General features: G+C 43.6%; 3 protein-coding genes across 3 annotated transcripts; all 3 read right to left on the reverse strand.

Moving 5' to 3' along the window:
- Positions 1-379: 379 nt before the first annotated feature.
- Positions 380-7435, reverse strand: LOC118556239 (5-hydroxytryptamine receptor 6-like). Its single transcript, XM_036127546.1, has 3 exons — positions 6025-7435; positions 3686-3820; positions 380-736 (listed from the first exon to the last, which is right to left on the reverse strand). The coding sequence occupies exons 1-3, from the start codon at positions 6937-6939 to the stop codon at positions 380-382; spliced, it is 1407 nt and encodes a 468-aa protein (XP_035983439.1). The 5' UTR covers positions 6940-7435.
- A 3039-nt stretch (positions 7436-10474) lies between these two features.
- On the reverse strand, positions 10475-13437 carry micos10 (mitochondrial contact site and cristae organizing system subunit 10). The gene is made up of 4 exons (XM_012861880.3): positions 13297-13437; positions 11294-11341; positions 10938-11044; positions 10475-10684 (listed from the first exon to the last, which is right to left on the reverse strand). Exons 1-4 carry the CDS (start codon positions 13358-13360, stop codon positions 10676-10678), a joined length of 228 nt encoding a protein of 75 aa, XP_012717334.1. The 5' UTR covers positions 13361-13437; the 3' UTR covers positions 10475-10675.
- Positions 13438-16966: 3529 nt separating this feature from the next.
- Positions 16967-22548, reverse strand: LOC118557482 (suppressor of IKBKE 1-like). Its single transcript, XM_036127617.1, has 5 exons — positions 22111-22548; positions 19721-19826; positions 19504-19646; positions 19298-19411; positions 16967-17783 (listed from the first exon to the last, which is right to left on the reverse strand). The coding sequence occupies exons 1-5, from the start codon at positions 22267-22269 to the stop codon at positions 17649-17651; spliced, it is 657 nt and encodes a 218-aa protein (XP_035983510.1). The 5' UTR covers positions 22270-22548; the 3' UTR covers positions 16967-17648.
- Positions 22549-23336: the final 788 nt, after the last annotated feature.

Genomic DNA, 23336 nt, shown 5'->3' on the forward strand with positions numbered 1-23336 from the left:
TTTATCACGTTCACTACTGCTATTGCAACTTTGCGTCGGTGCATCACATAAAATCTCAGTGAAATATGTGGCAGTATGTGCTTGTAACGTTACAAAGGGGTGTGAATACTTTTGCAAGCCGCTGTACGTTGCCTGCTGGCGCTGCTAACTAAAGTCTGTGATTATACAAAAATGTTAAACTCGCTGTTTTGTGTTTCTGCCTCTCCACCGCACAGCTGAAGGAAGTCGTGCTCGTTTGTTAGAAATCAGATTTCTTCGGCTGCGTCTTTGGGGAAAACTCAAATGTGGAGTAAAGAGTGAACCGTTATCAGCACTCACCAGCGAACCATTGTCTCTCTATGACCCTCCAGTCACTGACCGGCTGTGCTTCCTCCGTAGCTCAGTCCAGGTTGTCCACCTGGTTGGGAAGAAGCAGAGGGAGCTCGATCCCGGCGTGCTCAGCGTCCAGCAGGTTGACGGCGTCCGTGGCCGTGGCAGGCGCGTGGGTCGGGTCGGAGGCCAGAGGCGAGGTAGGGTTGCTGGCGATGTTGGGCTCCCCCGAGTTGCGCAGGGAGATGGAGAGCGCTGGCGAGGGTCTTCTGGGCGAGCGTGAGGAACAGCAGGGCAGAAGCTTTGCCAGCGCTCGCTTGAAGTCCCTCATGAACAGGGGATAGATGATGGGGTTTATGGTGCTGTTACAGTAACCCAGCCAGGTGATGGCATCGAAAAGCTCGAGTGGGACACACTCGCACACCGCCTGGATGAGGACAGAGGGATGTTTGGCGTCACGGAATAACAATGTGACTGCAGATTGGAGGTTTAATTGACTTTCTTTGCAACATGCGTTGGACATAGTGAAAACACGTACAAAAAATGGAAAGGAAAACCAAAAACTAAAGAGTGGCCTGATTGACAACACGGATTCATTTAATGGAACATCAGCACACTTCTAAAGGCTTATATGTTTACTTTGTCTATGTTTAAATCATTGTAATATATGAGCTGTTTTGTTAGATCAGCAAATATACGAATACTAAGAAAGTTTCAAAAACATTGCATAAACCAAGACAGAAATTATGGCTCAGGAAAAAAAAAAACATTTTAAAAGACATTTTGAAACGAATAAAGAAGGTAACTTTTTATTCACGCCACACTAAACTGCGATGATGGGTTAGCCGCTGGTCACTCCAGCTGGCTAGATTGATTTTCAGGGTAATATGATTGAACGATGACGTTCAAATTGTAAACTGGATATATTGTCATAATTAGAAATTAAAGCTATAACTATGATTCAAGAGTATAAACAAACCTCAAAACGCTGTTAATTCCTAAAATTCTTCAGAGAAAAAGAGGCTATTAGTACCGGTTAGCTCTACTGCTACAACCACACTGGCAATACTTTAGTTTGACATGGTTTATCATTTATAGCAATTGAGATCAGTGGTTTTGATATTTATTTACAACTGCTATATACAACTGCTATTTTCAGTTAAATGGGGTGTTTTCATTCTAAAATTTCATTTTATTTTGTAGGAAACTTGCAAAATAAAATGAAATTTTAGAATGAAAACACCCCATTTAACTGAAAATAGCACAAGAATTAGGATACTTATTTGGTGCCAGTAAAAGGTTTTAACTGTACATTTCCTACGTTACATCATGTCCATCCTTTACAAAACAACAAATGCTGAACCAAAGTGCTGTGGAAATCCCAATGAACATGTAGTAATACTATGTAAGTGATCAAAAAAGTATAAAGCCAGCTTCTGTATTATACTCAGCCAGGCTAGAAAACATGTTTAAAGAGATGAGTTTTAAAGTTGATCACCGTCCGGAGTAAATCTCAGTTAAAATAGGAGACTGTCTGTGCTATGGGGCAGCAACTTTATCCACCTGGAGCTAGGAACATGTAAAAGTGAGGGTGATTTTGACAAGAACAAAGCACTAGTTTGATTTCATGCACAAAATCTTTAGGAAAAGTTAAAGCTTGCTAGCTGTTGGATGGCAGAAAGAAACTATACGCCAGTGTGGCAACCATCCAAAAAAGTCACATACCCTAATAATAAGCAATCCTGCCCTAACTGAACTGAAACAGAGCTACAAGCTCAAATGGCCAAATAGATCTAAATTGTTAGTGGAAGAAGAATATTGATCAGTGGTAAAATAGTATGAAAACAAGCTTGGGCCTTAGCAGGATCCCTGAGGCACTTCCCATCCAAGAGGGGATTGTGACAACGACGGAGCCATACCGGGTGAAGTCGAGGTAGAGCATTGATCCCAAACATGGAAGCTATTGGTCCTTTACGCAGCCCTCCCCCATCTCTCTCTCCATTTCCTGTCTGAGTATAAAAGCTGATGGGATTTAAATATTTTACCTCCTGTTTGGCAAAAAGGACTAAAGCCATTGGACTATATGGCTCCAGAAAGATTTTCCCAACACAGTTTTGTCTATTGTTTAAGTTCCACTAAAGCCTAATATCCCTGCCATTTAGCGACAGCATTGGATCTTTTTTTTTTATTGTGTACAGAAATTGCCATGAATTCTTTGAGTGTTTTTCAGTGACTGCTGTATGAATTAGATATTTTAAAAATTCCATTTTCCCATCTTTTCTTTAGTCAAAATCAAATGTTTTCTGAATTCTTCTCAACCTTTTCCGACTCCTGGCCAAATAAATGTGAGCGGTTTCACAACCTTTTGCTGCAACAACACGTCAGATTTCCACGTTGAAGTTGGACCCATTCAAACTAGTCTTTCAAAATATGCCGCTGACGGGTTGTAACCCAGATTTGTCAAAAGCCGTTTCCCACTCCAATAGGCTCACTGCCTCTTAGCTAATTAGCTGCATTTCATTTGACATCTGATCGCTTGGACCGGCGGATTTCTGAACAACTAGCGGCAACAGTGAAGAAGGAGACAGCTGTTAGAGGAGAGCTTCCAATACTATCAAGATGAGACAAGGAGGGGGTGGGAATGAGACAGGAGGGTGGGGGGGTAGTTTCACACACCACATTGAGTGTGAAAAGAAAGAAGAGCACAGACAGTCAAGCCTCTGTGCTCTATGTTATACAGAGGGAAAGGCAAGAGGGCACAGATGGTAAATCAAATTGACTGGATTGTCGAAAGCTTTGAAAAAGAGAACAAGTGTCATTACTAATTCAGATTAAGCGGCGTATTGACATTTATTTAGTCTCCCAGAGCGTCTCATGCCGCTTCATTGTCCGTCACGAGTGCATGTTCGGTTCAATCTAATCAAAATGAACGGTTTCAATAACACGTAAATTGTAAATAGTACTTTAGTGGGTTGTTTGCTGGGCTTTGAAATGAGTCAGACGCACCGAGCTGAAATGCCAATCCATTTCCTTGTTGGCTTGGCAAGGCCGTGACGGCAAGGCTGGCCGACACAAAAATAGATCAGTATCCAAGTGTTTTTTTTTTTCTCTCAAGTCTTTCTCCCCCAGTGTGTTTATTTTTCATTCTATTCACGCTTGCAAAAAAAAAAAAAAATTCATCCTTGAGAAAAATAGAGCGAATCACACGAAGGACAGGAGTCATTCCAAAGGACGGGACTTGAGAGGTGGAGGGAGGACGTGTTGCAAATGTTCGGTGCGAAGATTTAAAGTACTGCGTGGGAGAGGATTTAAGCTTTAAAGGGTTGACTGGCTGCGGCGGCGGCGTGTCGGCCAACTGTCAGGTGCTCATACTGACCTGAGCCATGTTGGTGATGAAAAAGGGTAACCAGGCGCTGAAGAAAAGTCCCAGGAGCACCCCCAGCGTGAGACTGGCCTTCAGTGCCCTCCGACCCTGCTTGTGAGCAAGACGGCGCTCACTGGTCACAGACAGCTGTGGACAGTAGAGATTGATAGAAGAAGGGAGTGAAAGAGCTGCAAACACAATCCTGGTCTACTCTTATTCTGCTCTGTACCGACGTCTGGCTTCGTGGAGGAGCAATTAATGTTTTCCTTTTGGTTTAAAACGTTGAAATTGGTTGAAGCCGGTAGACATTAAAAAACTAAAGCAAATATATTTGCTGGCCAGGATCGTTTTGTAAAATATATCATTTCTTAAAGTCAGTTTAGGCTTTTGAAGGGACACACTTGTTAGCTAACGGAAATAAAATGACTCCTGTTATTACCATCGGTGCTATAGTACGTAATAACTCGGACACATTCATTTTTTAATAGAACTTATTATGTGTTTTAAATCATAAAGGTCGATTTTCTGACCCATTTAATTTTTATGTTTATGTTATTAAGCCAGGTGAAACTATAGTATTATTCATCAATCAGTCTTAGAATCGAATCCTGTATGGATTTAAGATTGACATAGAATCAACACAAAAATGAACTTTTCAACTAAAGAGGAAAAGAAATATCAATGACAGCTAATATTCAGTGAAATGAAGGTATTATTCACACTGAGATCCATTCACTAATGAGTAACTGAGTAAAAAAAGAGACAAATGACAAAAAACTGATTAAAGATCTAACATTTATCCACAGTTTTGTTGATCACTCAGGAGTCTTAAGAAAAGGGTTTCACCGACTAGATCAAAGCTCTGATGCCTAATGTCAATCAGAGAAACGGGTAATTACTATTTTTCAGAACCAGCTTTAGTCTTGTCAGCTTTCAGCAGTCGGACCAACAAAGTGTTCCTTAAAGTGTCAGATGTGTTTGCTTTCTTAAAATCAAGTTGGAGCTAACGTCTTAAACAGCTGTTCTCTCTGAGATAGGCAGCCGCTACCGCTCTCTTCTGGCTCTGGACAAGATTTGATCGATTCTGAAGCTGGACTGGAGTCTCCAGACGCTGCAGGTCACAGGCTGCCCATGCATCTGGAGGAGGAGACGTCACTAAGGACCGATCAACCAATAAGAGGCCGTCTTTGGGTAATGCAAAATACAAGTAGCGTTAAAGAGCCCCAGTGGGACAAGTAGAGTGCCGGTGTTTAAATGTAAACGGCTAACAGTTGTGAGTGTGGCTGCTTGATTAAGACTTTGGTTTAAAGCTCTTTGAGTTGTCCGTATTAATAGAAAAACATTATATATAAGTTCTGTTTATTCCCCACTTGTAGAAAAAGGTAATCATCGTTGAGGTCAACAATCTCTTTTTCAAGGGAGACCTGGCAAAAAAAATAAATGATAAAGACTAATAAAAAAAAAAACAGTTACAAAGCATTACATGTGAATAGCATCCACAAAGACTCTTTTTAAAAATGAGAGATGTAAAACATTCCATCAGATAGCATCAAAAACACTGACAGTTTAAAGAAGTCTTCTCAAAGACCGTCAATCTAGCTTTAACATCACTCAAGGAGATCAAGGCTTTTGTTCATGGTGACAGACAAGATATCTGGAATTATAAAACATGTTGATGTTTGAGTTTGATTCAGTGTTGGTCCTATATAGTATAATTGCGCCTACATATCATGATACGATGAGATGGTGAGTAGGGATTTTAAAAGCTTCTTTAATTGAGTCAATTTAAAATGTAACACTAAAATAATTCTTTTGGGAGTGATGCATCAATTAATACAGAAATACGAAGGCAGACAATATAAATCACAAGGATAGGATATTCTACATTGCCCTCTTTTTATCCCCTGCAAGTGACAAAGAAAACCATTTCTCTACCACGTCTTCCCCTCATAGTCACTGGACAGGGCTATCTTAAACTTGTCCTGGAACGAGCTATGACTCTTTGGTAAGCAACACAGAAACTAGTTTCTTGATAATCGTCTTTCAAGGTAACGCTTTAAACATTTTCCCTCTAGCTATTTCAAAAAACTTGAGAACAATTCAACAAGTTATTTTTAAACGATCAAGGTTGCAGCGCAACCAGGCAACGTCTTGCTGTTGCTAAAGATTTCTACGAGAATTTCGGAGGGACCATTTCTATTTCATTTTACTTACCATTCTGCCTAAATGTCAAGGAGCTTTCACACTAACCACTCCTACACTGACTAGATTGGTCGGGTCAGGGTACCCCCTATGTAAAAGCTTCGTTCTGTACACCCTCGCCTGGTTCGCTGTTTCCCTTTTCCTCTTACCGGTACATTCTGGGCCACGGGGGGTCCTTGATGGTTGGACTTATACCCGTCCTGCTGAGCTGACCTGGCTACGACCCCGGGCGAAGGAGGCCGGGAAGGTTCTCCAAGGGATGGGTGAGGGTGCGGGGGGTGGCTCAGCGCTGCGACTCTCTTCGCTTGTCTCCGCGCGGCCAGCAGGATCCGGCAATAGGTGAAGCAAATGGCGCTGGAGGGCAGGAAGAAGGTGAGCACGGAAGCCACCAGGGCAAAGGGCAGGGTCACCCGCAGGCGGCACTGAAAGGACGCGCCTCCCGATGGGGACTGCTGAAAGTAGGAGTCTGGGTACAGCTTGTCATAGGAGGCGCTGATGTTGCCCAGACTGACTTGAGGAACCGGCGAGTGCTGGTTCCCGTGGCCTAAACTGTGCCAGTTCATCTCGATGGGCAGGAAGGAGGCCAGCGCGGCCAGACCCCAGGCGGCGGCGACCAGGAGCAGGGCCCGCGGCGGGGTCATCCTCTGCTTGTAGCGCAGCGGGGAAATGATGAAGAGGTAGCGGTCCAGGCTGATCACGCACAGGTTGAGGATGGACGCGCTGCAGCACATGACGTCGAAGCAGAGCCAGACGGGGCAAAAGGCCGGCCACAGCACCCAGGAGCCGCACAGCACGCTCAGCATGGCCGGGGGCATGACCACCAGCGCCACCATCAGGTCGGAGAAGAACAACGACACCAGGAAGCAGTTGGAGGTGCAGCGCAGAGAGCGATGGGCGAACACCAACGCGATGAGCAGGATGTTGCCGCAGATCGTCATGAGGATGATGGCGGTCAGCATGAAGGCCAGCAGCCACGGGCCGCTGCCTGCGATGTTCCAGTCGGCGGCCGTGGGAGAGCTGCCGTTGACGCTGCCCCCAGAGCCGGGCGGCTGAGAGTCCGTCATGGTGGTGGCCGGCGGCGATCGGTGAATCCGCCTCCCAGGCACCGCTCCAAGCTGGATCTCCTTCCTGGCAAAAAGCTCACACCTTCACAATATTACCGCAGAGGTCTTGATGTCAAAAAACTTTCCCTCTCCGTGGACAAACGTCCCCCATATCGGCGGGAATCCCTCTTGGTGGGGTGGGCTCACCCTCCGGTGTCACCGATAGACCAATTCACATCATCGCTCCATTCAGGCCGGCGTGTCCTTGCTTCATCCACGGCTGAGAGCCACAATGAGCTCTTCGGTAGCTGACAGAGGCTTTTTCAGCTGCATGCCACAATGGTGACAGGCGCTGGAGGAGGGCAGAGAGAGAGATGAGCCTTTACTTCGCGCATGAAAGCAGTGCCAGTGACATGACCCACCGAGGACGGAGAGAGATCCTCAAAAAAAACACCCCTCCTTCTGAACACAGGGGCTCCCTCAGCTTTTGTAAGTCTCTGTCTGAGCAGAAGGTCTTCCTTTCCCAATGGCAAGTCCTTTTATTCAGGCAAACAGAGAAGAGAAGCAGAAACTATCTAGAAAAAAAAAGCTGTGCAGTAGTCATCACCGAGCCGGGCTCTGATCAGAAGTGCTCTACAGGTATCATGGTCCTTGTAATGCCCCGCATCCCTTGCCGCTGTTAATCCCTGAGGCGGCCACTTCAGCGTGTTTCCCAGCCGGAGCGCACGGCTACTGAGAGAGAGAGAGAGAGCGTGTCAAACGCGGAGCTGTTAATGCATAACCATGCACAATCACAGCCCAGATATGCTAATTCTGCATCATAGGAACTGTGTGGGTGGTCTTTCTCCTTCTTTGGTTGGGGTGTTTTTATCTGGCTTGATAAAACTATGCGCATTTTTTTTGCAAAAAAAAAAAAAAAAAAACTGATCCCCTGTAGTTGCTGCCGTGTTGTTATGGCTTTCTGGATGTAGTTTCTGTACGGAGGCGATTTAAAGATAACTGAACAGAATCGCATGTTCCCTTTTTTGTTGTTTTTTAAAGATTTTTATTTTTATGTTAAACCCGTTGATCAAACATGTTTATCGTGGTGCCTTTAGGAGTTAAAAGTGCTTAAAACATCTTCTGTCAGCTTGAATACTGTTATTTAGAATCGTTTTTTTTACTCAAGGCTACAATGTTTGCACAGTTGTCCTTTAGTCTAAATCTTTCCATTGTGGCTCTGGTTGGGAGTTTAGGGTCCTTGTTGTGCTGGAAGAGGAAATTGTGTCCTATTTTCAACTCGTTTGTAGCTTCAAACAGGTTTCCAACCAGAATATCCCTGTAGCTGCATCCTCTGATCAGCTCGGTCAAGCTGAAGAAAAGCATGCCCGGCCCCGCAGCATGATGCTGCCGCCGCCTTTCACCATGGAGATGGTCCAGGTGAGGCGTGGTGTTACTTCACCATCACACAGATTTTTGCACATAGGCCAAAAAAGTTTAATTTGGGTTAACGTCTGACGTGTCTCCTACATGGCTTGTAGCAAACTAAATTAAACCTTTAGGTTGAGGTGCTTGGTCATGATTTGTCAGGAGCGCAGTGGTGATGTCGTGGGTTGAGGTGCTCTGTGAGATCTTTAAAGCCTGTTGCTTTGTCTCCACTGATGTGCTCTGACAAAGAATAAATCACACACTCTGCTTTCTAAATAATGTCACTTCTCAAAGCAATTGGTTGCATTGGGTTTTATTTAGAAATAAATAAAGAGTAAAGATCCCAAAAACCTGTGACACTTCTCAGATTTAAATTGTGAACCACTTTGTCCAACACACATTATTTCCACAGTCATGCACTACTCTGTGGTCTTTCACATAAAATCCTAGCTAAATATACTGAGGTCTATAATGTGAATAACGTGAAAAGCAATGTTTTACTTTACTCTCTACAGGTTAAATATTAGTTACGCATCGGCAGTTAAATAATTCCCTAATTTGAACATTTTTGACCATCTGCTCAGTTTCAGACCAAATGATGTACAAATGTACAATCCATGTATTTGATAGATCACGTTTTTAGCTTTAAATGCACATTATTTATTACCAATTAGGGAGGTACTGTAATCTTGCCATTAATTATACTTTTACTTTCAGAAAATTTTTCAACTTCATGTGTAACTTAATTTATATTTAATTAACATTTTAGTAGTAATGCACTTTTACTTTTGACCCTGTTTTTTTCTGAGACAGCCTGACTTTTACGACCCATCAGCATCTTTGCATGGCGTCAGTGCAGCCCTGACGCCTAAAAGCAAGCCTTTGGCTCCAGACCTTCCAGCCCGTCTCCATATGCGCGCTCTGCTCCGGATGCTCCTCCCACGGGCCCGTGACAGGCCTGTTATTTTGTGGACCTTTTTTTAGAAACATTCTGTGACTTCTGTTTACCAAGGCGACGAGCCGATCGCAATGTATTTATTCGCAAAAACTGGAGACGATTTTCCAGCTTCTTCCTCGTCTGTGCTGTGCTTTTGAAGCGTTTAAATGCTCACGGAGGAAATGTTGTAATAAACACCACAGAAACATGAGGGGAAATTTGCAACAAAAAGAGTATTTTTCTAGTTTTGTTATTCGCAAACTAAATAAAATCTCAGTTCATGTAAGAACACAGATTTGTTTTCATACTTCCTGGCAAAATTTCAATAATGCTTTCAAGTAATTATCACGGCGCGCTGTTCCAGTAGTTGACACACAACATAATGCTAAATCCTTCATCGCAATGCTAACTTGAAACTGACTAATCAACACTTCTAGCCTCGTTCTTGTCATCTGCCCCCTCAGATCAGCTGCTGGAGAGCCTCTGACCCCACATCAAGCCCACCACCTTATGGCAGGCCCGTATATACCTCAAAGCCCCCCCACCCCCCTTACCCGTGCTGTCCTATGGTCAAAAACATCAGACATAATCAAGGGGATTTCTGTAATGTAATTTACTATTTACTAACTTACACTACATGTAGGCATATGAGCAGTGAGCAATATTCAAATATCTCATTTTAAAATGTTGAAATAAAAAAATCTTGATTTATTTATCATTTATCATTATTGTGACATCAGTGTTCACAAAATGAATAATGCATGGTCTTTCAACAATTTCAAGTAAATAATATAAAAATTTATGAAAAATATATTTTTAAAGCATGTGTCATGTGGTGCCCCCCCATGGTTGGTGCCCCTGGGCACTGGCCCACTGGCCCTTATGGATAATCCGGCCCTGCCTTATGGGACAGCGGCTCCACTGGGGCGCCCGCCTTCCTCTGTGCCAACTTTGGTCAACTAAAAACTTTTGAAAACCAACTCGGAGTAATTATCTTCCAGCTATTACGACCTAATCCGTTAACTGTCACTTGTACAAACAACACAACCACTAAAAGGTTTGAACCCATCCACACCTTCACTTTGAAAAACGAATCTAATGATATAATGATACCAATTTCATCTCCTGTAAAACGCTCTGTGTGTGGGTGTGTGTGTGTGTGTGTGTGGGGGGGGGGGGGGGGGGGTCCATTACATCACAACTTCTTTTTTCCATGGTTGATTATTATTTTATTAAATACACACAGGTCGCTCTGATCAGGCAGATATAAGTCATACAATCATTTTTTGGGGACGGGTCATCCAATGGAAGACAAAAATCTCACTGTAGCGTGGTGCAAACTTTGTGACACCGCAACAGCATGAACAAATCATTGCAAAAATAAGATTAAAAAAGCAACATGATGGGTTGTAGTTACTGCTCCTGTTGAAAAAAAAGAAAGAAAGACAAAAACAAAATTAGTCATTTGTACAGAACATTGACAGAAAGCTGTTATTTATGACATTACTTCTGTGATCTTTGTTTTGTCAGTGATCCAAAAGTAGTTCAGCCAAAATCTATATATATATATATATATATATATATATATATATATATATATATATATATATAATAAATAATGATGTAATACAGAGTCTCAGTTCAGTAAAGTTTAGCATTTTCTGTGTGTTCGAACCTTTTCGCTTCTGTGCAGCAGATAGTGCGACCTCAGGTCATTCTGACAGTTGGCGTACGCCATGCCAAGTCCAGCTCCTGAGAATAATGTGATGGGCCACGTCCGTCCTACAAAAGGAGAAAGGTGTTGCTTTTTTGGAACGACAAGCACATCTCAGAAAAGTACGTTGAATTAGAAGTCGTTGACGGAGGAGAAAAAAAAACATCCTCCCTCCCCTAGTGCGTAAGTCTGCAGGTTAAAGCAGCAGCGGAGGAGGAGGGACAACCGAGCTGTGCTGACAGATGTCCTCGACGGCGTCTGAGCTAAATGAAAGTTTCATGATGAAGTACGGCTACAAACCCACGGCAACTGCTTACTTTTGAAGAACAGGACAGAAAACACAATTCCTAACCCCAGGCCGGTACCTGAAACACAGAATGACACGGAATACATCAGACATGAGGAGCAAACAATTGCCAACGTATTATTTATTCTGTTGCATTTCAATTCCGGTAAAAATTATTTGCTGTGAAATACTTAGTTTGCAGCATATACACAACTTAGTGTTTAAACTGGGTCCAAATGTCTAAAACACTGACTTTTCACTTTTCCGGCCCCCAGAATGAAAATTAAAGAGACTGTCACCATCAGTCGAGTACACAAAGATTACTAGTTAGTTACTTAAACAGCGGTATAACAGCACACATGACCTTAATATATTGTTTTTAACAGGTTAAAATATGTTTTTCATACCTCTGGAGTTTTGAAGTCATTTTCTGTGTTCTACTCAGAGACTATTGTAAAAAAAAAAAAAAAAAAAAAGTGATTTTATGACTCCTGAAAATCCTTTCTCCCATCAAGAAGTCCCTCAGAACTGTGTTACTCTGATCAGGGTTCATACGCTCTCACACAAGAGAGAAGTCGACCGACCCAAAGGAGGGTCGGTACCAATAAAATGGGGACCAACAAAGGCTTGGACGCTTAAAATACAAGTAAAATACATTATGCCAGGGATTTGAAGTTTTTAGATTTATCTCCAGAATTCATCAAACTTCTTTAGTGTAAAGCAGCGGTTTAAACTGAGGATGCACCGATATGGAAAAATGTGTGCCGATATTAATACTGCTGTTATGGCCGATAAACAATATTATACCTATTAAATATATTTCCCTACCCTTCACGACACCGTGAAAAAAAAAAAAAAAATACTACACCAGTGACATTGTTTCTCTGCTTCACTTAAACACATCACAATCTTACGCTCCATTAACCTGACTCTGACCAGATGGATGTTGCTCCACACATCCCTCTGGTATCGCTGCCATTGGGAGGGATTTCAATACCACATAAAATGGACGAGCCAATCAGCATCGCCGGGAGGAATTTTCGTAGATGTGACGTATCAGAGAAGCGACTGTCTGGATTCAAACAACAATGGCGGCTCGCAGCGAGGAAGCAAGCGTTGACATTGATGCTGCTGTTTCATCATTGTTGTCCAGTCCACCGAACATTAATTCTTTAAAAGAACACCTGAGAATAGCTTTGAAGGCTTTTATTAGTGAAACGATGTTTTTCGCCCTGCTCCCGACCCGGTTTGACAAGAGCTTGCAGCAGCAGTAAAGATGACGGACAAGTGGTTTATCCAATCATACGCAAGGATTTTTGATAAGGCCCCTTCTTCTCAAATACATCTGCAGCTGCATCCATCTGACCAGAGTCATGTGCTGCATCACTGTCACAAGCCCAAACGCCACACAGGCGACCCACTCCCAAAGCACAAACGGAAAACAACACGAAAATAAACAAAAAATATCGGCCCAACTCTACCTACTGGACCGATACCGATATGATGAAAACGACTAACATCGGCTGATAGCGATATATCATGGATCCCTTGTTTAAATACACAGATAGGAAATGTAGGAAAGTGACAAAAAATGCAATATGTGGCAACAAAATGGGTTAATTTGTGAAGGGCCTTTTTTTAAATCGTCTTGTAACATTCTTAGCATAATTTGTTTTACTAATGCAGCTTCTGGGAGCCCACAGTCTCCCATTTGCCTCTCATAAAACATTTTCCACAGCCAGTTGTGATGTATGTTACTACTATAATTTTTTTTTTATAAAACGGCTTCTACTCTGGTTTCCTTGCAGCAGATATAATAGTCTTAATGGTCAGATTCAGAAACAGGGCGCAGCCGCGAAGCCCACTTTATTTCCATTACCACCTGACTGTCCTTTACAAGCCCTTAGCGGCTAGCTAGTTAGCCTCCTGCCCAGTCAATGACAGCTGGGAACTGGAACAAAAGCTACAGCCCGATGCTTCCTTCTTCCCCTGTGTTACGGCGAGGTCACTCGCTGAAGGCTGAGGCATATTTACCCAGTTTAGTGACACCGTCTGCCAGGCAGCGGTCCCACTTTTTCCCGAGCTCCTTCTCAGACATTCTGACTTAGCTCGCCCCTGGCTAAAGGTTTCAGAATGCAGCTCTTGGTGCTGCCTCCGCGGACTGTCGGAATTCTGCAAGACTCATGCGTTGTGTCAAGAACTTATTTACAACAAAAAAGAAAGAAAATTAATAAAACACAAATCACTAGATATATCTTTATGTAATAAAGTCCTTATTGATTTGACTGAAGAAAGGAACAATATATAGTAACGATGTTTTTCGTTGCTAAAGTTATCCCAGTTCAGCTATACGTCTTCAAGCGAATGCAGCAGGAAGCTATGTTTGAGAAAACGCTGCCCTCTTGCGGTAATTACCAAGAAAAAGCTAACACACGTCAAATTGACTTTATAATGCCTTCTTAAGTATTTATATCCCTTCCTCTTTTAATCCCACTTTTTCACGTTACATCCACAAATGTTGATGTCTTTGTAACAGACCAACGCAACACATACTGGTGCATAAATGTGAGGAGGGAAAGTGATACACAGGTTTTAATATTTTTTTAAATATTTTTTCTAATGAATAAATCGTTATTCTGTTGTTTTCTTTTAACACCACTAAATAAAACCCAGTGCAACCAACTGCTTCAGAGGTTTCTTTGGAAACAGTGAACAGCATCATGAGAACCAACGAACACAGCAGACAGGTCAGGGATAGAGTTGCAGAGGTTTGAAGCAGGGTTAGGTTATGAAACAGCATTCTTTTCTTTAACATGTCCTGTCTGGCTGTGTGGCATTAAGAATTACTGTCTTAATGCCAGAGAGCCCAACAGGTTTTACTTTCACAGGTGGAGCATTACTGCGTTCACCTTAGTGCTCCGCTTGATTTTACATAAAGCTTTATTAGATTTTATTCTGGGTCTATTTCATGTTCAATCGGGCCAAAAACAGAAAAGTAGAAGAGAAAAAAAGAAGAGACAAAGATGAGATGAAAGGCTAAAAGGGAGAAATGGTGAAAATAGAGGAGCAGAAAAGGAGACAAGATAATATCCTTGCAGCGTGCTTCTACACCCGCAAAGAGAAATATAAAAAGAAAACCAAAACAAACAGATAAAGAATTACAGGTACAAACAACCAACACCTTGATACCATCACTGAAGAATACACAGTATTATTTAATATGAAATGCATAAAGTGACAGCTAAACTAATAATAGTGTTTTTCTGTATAAAAGTGGGTCTGCAAGTACCTGAATCCAAGTGCCTGTAGGTGTTTATGACAGTGCCCTTATAAATGTAAGGATTATCCATAAGAAAAATGCTAAAAAAGTGGTTGCGAGTAGCCAAAGACCCATCCCCCAGAACACAGAAGCAGACAAGGGGGAAACCAGAACCCCAGACACCTGAAAGAACTCCCAAATCAAAGGTGCCCAAGAGGGGCAAACAGGGATGGCTGCCTCCCCCATCCCAGGGAAGAACAGAGGGGAGCCTCAGGAAACCCCCAACAGCCACAGTGCTGAAGCACCCATGAGCTGTGGCAACGAGCCTGCCCAGTGAAACCCGAGGCCCAGGGGCGCCCCAGCGCTAACCCCTAACCCCGACCCCAGCCCAGATCACCCTCGGGTCCATCCACCCAGAGAGGGGGCCGACCAGAGCCCTCCCCACAAACCCTGAGATGCTGCCTCCCCCACACCCTGATCTCCATAATGCGAGCTCCAGCCGACCCCCAGGACCCAACGGTCATCCCCAGCTCCAAGCTCGACCAGGCGGTCCGCTCCTCCTACAGGAGGCAATCGGAGAACAGGGGTGTGAGAAAGACCCAGTTCCTGCCTCCACCCCATTTAAAAATGGGAGCAGACGAGAGTGATACCCCCGTGCACCCCACCCTTAACCCTCAATGTCTAAATGCGAATGGGAGCAGAGGAAGCCACCAGGGGACAAGCCTAAATAATCAGCCAACACCCCCCCCCCCCCCCCACCCAAAAGCCTTTACCCCTCCTCCAATTTTTTCCCTACATATGCGTGTTGTGGGAACGTGATAAATCAAAGTGTCTAAGACAAATTGGGGCCAAAGACGTCACAGAACAGCGAGGCTGGGAAATCCTCCCCACTCCCCATGGATGCCCCCACACCTCAAGCTCCTACATGAATGGCAGCATGTTGGAGCAGGCAGAGGGAGGAGACTGGCGATGGGGAGGAATGACTGGGGTGCAACTTGCCCTCCCAGGAAGCCAGGTCCCCCGCTGGCTGCAATAGGCATCCTTGTTCTCCACAAACCTACCTGGAGTAGGAAGGCACCATAAGCCATGCTACCAAAGTCTGCAGGGCTAGAGACAGACGGTGAGGCCTGAGAGCCAACCAAAAAATTAAAGCTACACTGGGAGGAGAGAGTTGTTCATATATTATATTCCCAGATGAATCCGTATCTGCAAATCTATTTGCTTTTTTTTTTTTTTTTTTTTTTTAGCTGATTAACTAAGAAACTTCCTGATTTATTGCCGTGTTCAAAGTTTTCTATTTGATGTCTATGTATTAAAATTTTATTTTGCTTTTCAACATATTTGTTTAATTATAGTTTAGCTTTACGGATAACTTGATGGATTTCTTCTAATTTTGTTGCTTTTGTTTTCAATCTTCTTTTTATGAGAATGAAATTATTTTACCTCTCATCAGTGCTTTCCCTGCCTCCCAGAGGAAAGATGCAGATGTCCCTGGTAGATCCTTGTACTCAAAGTATAAAGCCCACCCTTCTTTAAAATATTTGATAAATTCTTCAACTTTAAACAACAATGTATTAAATCTCCAGCTTTTGTTTTGTGGGGTTACATTTTTATTTATTAGGGTTAAAGAAACAGGAGCATGATCACTGAGAGCAACAGGATGTTCCATCATCTGAAAAAATACAAAGCACAACTGCAAACCTTCCAAGACATGACTGAGCAAGGAGACCATTGATCAGAGAGAAGCCACCAGGAGGCTCATGGCGGTTCTGGAGGAGCTGCTGAGATCCACAGCTCAGGTGGGAGAATCTGTTGACAGAACTATCTGTTGTGCTCTCCACAAATCCAGCCCTGGTGAATGAAAGGTGAGAAGAAAGCCACAGATTGTACTGCTTGTCATTTGCCACAAGCCTTGTAAGGGACACAGCAAACACACAGGAAGGTGCGCTGGTTCAAAGGAAACAAAAACTCATCTTTTCTACATGAAAAACACTGTAGGGGGGGAAGAAACCCAAACATTGCACATTACCCTGAACACACCATTTCCACAATGGAACACGGAGTTAGTACCGCAGTATCCAGATGCTTTCCTCCAGCAGGAGCAGGGAAACTCATCTGAGTTAAAGGAAAGATGGTTGACGCTAAATACGGGTAATCCTTAAAAAATAAAAGCTTCTGAGAGGCTGCAAACGTCTTCAGACCTGGCAGAGGTCTGCCTTTCAGCAGGACAATGAGCCTAAACATACAGCCAGAGCTAGCGTAGATATGGTTTACACTGTAAAACATAACTTTCCTTTTACTTCACAACTGTACTCTACTTTTTGTTGGTCTGCTGCATAAAGTCCTATTAAAATGCATTAAAGTCTGCAGTAGTAATGCAACAAAAGATGAAAAAGGAGCCGTATTTCATGGTGAGTTAAAAAAACAAACAAAAAAAACAACAACTGTACAGGATAAATTTTATTTGACACACTGCATATTATATTCATAACATGTCCCAAAACTGGTTTCCTGAGATGAGAATTTCTTACAACGTTTCAATTACACTTTTTTTTTTTTTACTTTATACAAAGACATGCCATGAGCTGGTACATTTACTCTGCTTCCCCGTCTAAAAAAAAAAAGCTAATAGTCCTTAAACAAGAAAAGATATTTATACCTATTGAATGTATAAATTCATTATAACGTCAATCTGTGTGAAACAGCCACGAGTAATTTTGTCGGCAGCGAGCACGCAGTCCTTACTCGTTTTGAGCGGGTGAGAATGTGAATATAGCAAAAATAAAATAGAGGTAGAAACTGTCTCTCTAAAAATTAACTGTGTCTTTTGACCAAAAATAATAATAACTCCCCTAATGTGTATCTTAGCGACAAATTAAACACCTCTGTCAGCATCACAGGTCAGGCTGAACCCACTCCACCATGACAGCAGTGATTAAACAATTACTGTACAAAGTGCTCCTTACGAGAGCGCTCAAAAGCATCGTGTGCGCGCACAGAGGTAAAACCTTTATGAGAGCGAAAATGCTGTGTTCAAGTGACCTCCACCAGAAAAATTCACATCCCAGATGCCAGCTTTCTTTCCCTTCGCCGCGCCCGATCCCAGTCCAGGCTCACGCCGCGCCCATCATTCATCGGACGCCGCCTGCGGGGAGTGCTCCCACTCTGCGGCCGGAGGCGACGGCTGGCTGGCCTCGTCCCTCGCCGTCTTCACCGACCCCTTGCTGATGGCCAGGAGGTCCCGAAGCTCCTTGTTCTCGATCTGAAGGAGGCACAACAACCACGTGTCAAAACAAACCCCGATGTTCGCCGCCGAGAACAAGACACAGGAGGCGGACGGCTTTCTGAACTGGAGTCTGCAGAGAGAGGGACATGACTGGAGGGAATGTTAAATCTAATGATAAACAAACAGTTGGATGATGAAATTTCTCTCTCAGAACCCCTCAGTCTGTCCTCACAGTCACCGATACATTCAATTCTGCCAGCAGTAAAGAAGGAGGCGGTCAGTCAGTATGCGCCATCGCTGATACTGTGAGACGGTGATCAGGGAGTTTATCAGCTACTGGATCAGTTTAAATTAGAAGACCCCTTTTTGCCAGTGATTTGAGGTGATTATTCCAACGCGGGTTTACCGTGGTCAGGTACCGTCTCAGCACTAGCTGTAGCCGGCTGGTCGCTAGTCTTGGCGCGGTGCGCTTGGCGCGGAGCGTGACCCGTCACAGCTGTCCACCGGCACCCGTCGCCTCCAGAGCTCTAGACACGCCAGTCTGCTCGTCAAACGTTTTCTAACAGGAACGTGTCCTCCAAAATTTCCATGCAGGAGGTGCTGCCGTCGCGTGATTTGAATAAAACAAATAATTTTGGGATCACTGGGTTGTGCTTTCCTTTTCCTCTCTAGCTCACCTCAAGTCAAACTCCTGAACTCGGCTGAAGTTGAGCCGGTTCGGAGGAAGCGTGTAGAGGTTAGGGCTGGGCGTTATGGACCAAAACGTAATATCGCCACATTTTTAGGCTCAATGTCGCCATATTTTTAGGCTGGACGGTAAATTCAATAACGATATATATCGATCGATAGACGCATAAATCGATGATAGAAAAAAAAAAGGGTCAATAAAAAGTTCAACAGAACAACAGTTTTCCTTCCTTTTGCATTCTTGCCACGTAGGTGAATATTAGTCATTACATCCAGCCAATCACAACACAGAACACGGAACGCTCCGTCACCAAGCTCCGCCCCCTTCAAAGAGTTCAGAGAGCATGCCTCCTTTTTCATTTTTTAAATAATTTTGGTAAAGGGCCAGGGCTGCACTTAAAATACATGTTTTGAATTTGTTGATAATTATTGATATCGATCAATATGCTTTCTATTTTATCAATATGCTTTTTTTTCCTATATCGTCCAGCCCTAGGATATTGATAGGTTTTTCTTTTCATAAAGTCATTATAAAAAGGCATCAAAGCTTCATCTCGTGTCTCACAGGCACGTTTTTTGACCAACAGCTGTAGATAAATATGGTCGACACCTGAAAGATAAACTACTGGAATACACAAAAGCATAATCCTAACGCAACAGACCATCTCGATATCAACGCTATAGTCTCATCTCATATGTTTTTGTTTTGTAATTGAGATTTCTGCCGGTCGGTCGCCCAGCAGCACAAACTGAAAATAATACTGTCCCCCTTGTGGAGCCCCCCCGGCCTCGGCTGATCGAAGCGACCGGGTTTAAACGCTGCGTCTGCAGACAACAGAGAGGGATCTCCCGGCGACGCCCACCTCCAGCTGAGCGAGCCTCTCGCGAACGGAGCAGTAGTGCTGATCGTCCACCTGCACGGCTCTCCTCATCACCTGGCCCATCTCGCATATCCGCTCCACCTGGCTCTGCACCTCCTGGGGACGAAACGAGTCACACCTTTTCATTTTTTTTTGGCAAGAAAAAACAAAGCTAGTCGTCTCCGGGCGCGCGGAGAAAGCCGGCCTACTTTGGCGTGGTCCTGATGGAGGCTGAGCACCGGTTTGGTGTCCAGCTCCTTTTTCGCCATCATCAGCTGGAGCATCTGCTTGCGATAGCGGCCCATGATGAGCTCCAGGGCGTACTGGTGTTCCTCGAGGGACAGCCACAGTTCTGCAGAGACCGTAACGAGCGTTAGTACGACGGAGGACGGCCAGTCAGGGTGTTCGTCGGACGAGAGGGGATACCTTTGTTCTCCTGTTGCAGCTCCTTGATTTGAGTGTTTTCCTGAGTCAGAAGCACATGGGGCTTGTATTTGGTGAGCTCTTGGATCTCCGAGCTGTCCTCCGTGTGCTGAGAGAAGCAGAGCCATGCGAAAGAGAAGAGAGGAGAGCGTTTAAAGGTTTCCATTTTCAGCTGGATGTCGGGGAGTCGCACTCTTGAATCACCACTCCGGTAGAATCAGCGTTGTTATGTTCCACTTTGCGTGGAAAGAAAAAAGAAAGTTATCTGCTACTACTACTTTGATATTCTGGGTAAAACCTCAATACAAATCATGATTTCAAAACAGCACAGAAAAATATATAGGATGGAATCCATTAAACGAATGAAAATCGATGAATAAGTTAAGAATTTCATCTCTAATCAACCTGTTTTTTTTATTCCATTGTAATTTCAGGACAGATGGTAGTAATGCTTTAACTCAAAAGCAGACGCGATTAAACAGATGAAGTAAATAGAACACCTGAACCAAGAAATGGGTCATGAAATAGTTCACCGCTCACTTAAAGCAAACGTGCCAGATCCTCCTAACGTTTAGGATCTACAATGATTTACAGATCTGGTTCCCAGACAAACCTACTTTGTGACTTTTCTACCTGGACTATTGAGATGCAACATGATACTTTCTACTTTGTTTTTCATGCTGAGGATCGTTGTGCAAGTCAAATGAAATAAATGAATAAAATTTAAAAACAGAAAAATTATGTATACATTTTTTTGTATTAAAAAAATAAAGAAATTGAGGCATGCGGGTACTTTCAAATTGATGATTTTGGCTCCCACGACAAAAGGTTTGAACTTCATCGCTTTCAGATTTCATCTTCTAGGCATGCATGTTCATCTTTTTACAAACGCTCCTATTTCCAATTTTAATTCGAACAATACTTTCTCGGTTAGTCTTAAATGACCTTTCTGAATGAGTTTCACTCCTCTTTCCATTGTTTTACCTTGACAATATTTTTTTTTTTTTTTTTTGTATTAAATGCATGGCAGCAAGTACTCGGTTCAGGCTGCAAACTCATCTGCACATACCCACAGCGACTTCTTCACATTTTGTCACCGTAATAAAAACAAGGCACGGCAACTTTGTTTGTACAGCACGTTTCAGCAACAAGACAATTCAAAGTGCTGCAGATGAACAGAAGATAAGAAAATAAAACATTACAGAGGAAAGTGGAATAGTAGCCGCAGGATTAACTGGACTACAAACTTAATCTAATGATGTTTCAGTGAACTTTCTGGGAGTTTGTTACAGGTAAGCAGAGCATAGGAAGTAAATGTTGCTCTCTGGGTTTGGTTCTGGTTCTAGGTATGCAGAGTAGACTTGAGCCAGAAGACCTGAGTGGTCTGGATGGTTGATACACTGATAACAAGTCTGTGATGTATTTAGGTGCTACACCATTCAGGGATTTATAGACTAACAGAAGTATTTTAAACTCTATTCTCTGAGATACAGGGAGCCAGTGGAAGGACTTTAGAACTGGGGTTATGTGCTCTACTTTCTTAGTCTTAGTGAGGACGCGGGCAGCAGCGTTCTGGATCAGCTGCAGCTGTCTGATCCACTTTTTAGGCACACCTGTAAAAACGCTGTTGCAGTAATCGATTCTACTAAAGATAAACGCATGGATTAGTTAATGTTCTTCAGGTGATAGAAGGCCAACTTTATCATTTTGTTTACATGCTTTTGGAGGTTTAAGTCTGAGTCCATCACTACACCCAGATTTCAGGCCTAATCAGTGGTTACTAGCTGAAGCTGTGTGCAAACTCTTGATCCCTCATCCTTTGGTCCAAAAATTATTTCTTCAGTTTTTTTATACAGCTATAGAAAATTTTGTCACATCCATGCATCGATTTCTTCTAAGCATTTACTCAGTGCTTGAACTGGCTCATAGTCACCTGGTGACATGGTGATGTAGAGCTGTGTGTCATCTGCATAGTTATGGTAACTGATGTTGTTTTTTTATGATCTGAGCTAAAGGGACCTATTGAAGAGGAGGGGACCCAGGATGGACCTTTGGGGAACCCCACATGTGATTTTGTGGTCAGATGGGGCAACAACAGCTACAATGACCGTGGAAATGTTTAGACCCTTAGTGATGATCAGATCTAAAATATGTCGCCGTTTGTGTGTTGGCTGTTTAACATGTTGACAATTTCGTTGTAATGTATGTTTCAATGACAATGAAGATGATATTACTATTATTTATTACTAGTTGCTTTCGTAGTGCTGGATATTTCATTAGGCCACCAGTTCTCCTCATAAAACATCTGGACTTTCGCTTCACAGGTGGCCTACAGCATGGATAAAGGGAGCAGGCGGAAGGAGGAGCGGGTCTGTGTCCGGGTGGCCTCCTACCTTGTCTGGGAGCGCGTTGCCCACCTCCTTCATGTTCTGCACCCTCAGCCCCAGCGCCCCGGTTTGGTCGATCAGGCCCTCGGCGGCCGTGTCGTGCTCCTTCAGCCTCTCCAGAAGGGTCCGCGCATCGCTCAACACCTTCTCCAAAGTGCAGGCCATCGACTGGACGGAAAACGGACAAGTTGGGTCTGTGACGTAGGAGGAGCGGCTTCAACCCGCCTGCCGAAAATAGCTCTCCGTGGAGAGGCTCGCGAAGCCCGGCCCGGCTCGGGTGTCTCTACAGGACGGCCGCCATACCGCTGCGGCCCCCCGCCGAGTTACCGCGTCGCTGGACGGGAGATCTACCGCGCACAGAGACGGAGAGGGGGACAAGTTTTGTTGTCTAACCCGTCGATCGCGCGAGGCAAAAAATTTTTAACGTCACTTCCGCATTCCCCGTCGCCTTCTCTTGTGATGCGTTTAAAGCGCCGATGAGGGCTCGAAAATCCCGCAGACAGAGAGTGAAAATGCGTGGACCGTGTTTTAAAACCCGGTGGCTTGCCAGAAAAAACAAACAATTTAAATAAAGTCTAACAGCGAACAGACTGCATTTGATCTCTGCTGGTTCGCATGGCTCTTGAGCTTAGTTGTGCTCAACAAATATTCACGCCATCGGTCAAATTCCGAGGTCCGTGAAACGCAGACGTAATCTTCTCATTTTCTTGCTTGACGGATCATATAAAATTTTGCGTGGCACTTCACTGCCATCCACTGGCATATGATAAATTACATTCGATCAATAATTTAAATACAATCTGCTATGATTTAACATGTGTGCCGTACTTTTATTTTAATTTTAACCATGTCTATAGAATTGTAATTGAATTCAAATTCCACTGATGCATATTGCGGGCAGACTCTCTGGCAAATAAACTCCAGTACAACACCGTGCCTGAGCTTTGGAAGGAGATCAAGCTGATTAATGACAATACACCTCTGCTGCTAGCGACTATTGAAGGAGGAAGCCCTGCTGTGGAATGTTTAATTGTCTAAATAGGTTTCATGTTGGCAAGACTGACTACAATAATGTAGAAGTACATGTTGCTATTGAGAAAATGCCATTAAATAAAGTCTGCGGTCTTGACCAACTATCAGCAGGGCACCTTGGGTACACTAATCTTAGAGTTCATGTGTGACTTTCACTGTGCTTTGCAGGTTTTCCAAAACATTGCCAAACATGGCAAAAC

Source organism: Fundulus heteroclitus, chromosome 1, assembly GCF_011125445.2.
Source record: "Fundulus heteroclitus isolate FHET01 chromosome 1, MU-UCD_Fhet_4.1, whole genome shotgun sequence".
Classification (NCBI taxonomy): domain Eukaryota; kingdom Metazoa; phylum Chordata; class Actinopteri; order Cyprinodontiformes; family Fundulidae; genus Fundulus; species Fundulus heteroclitus.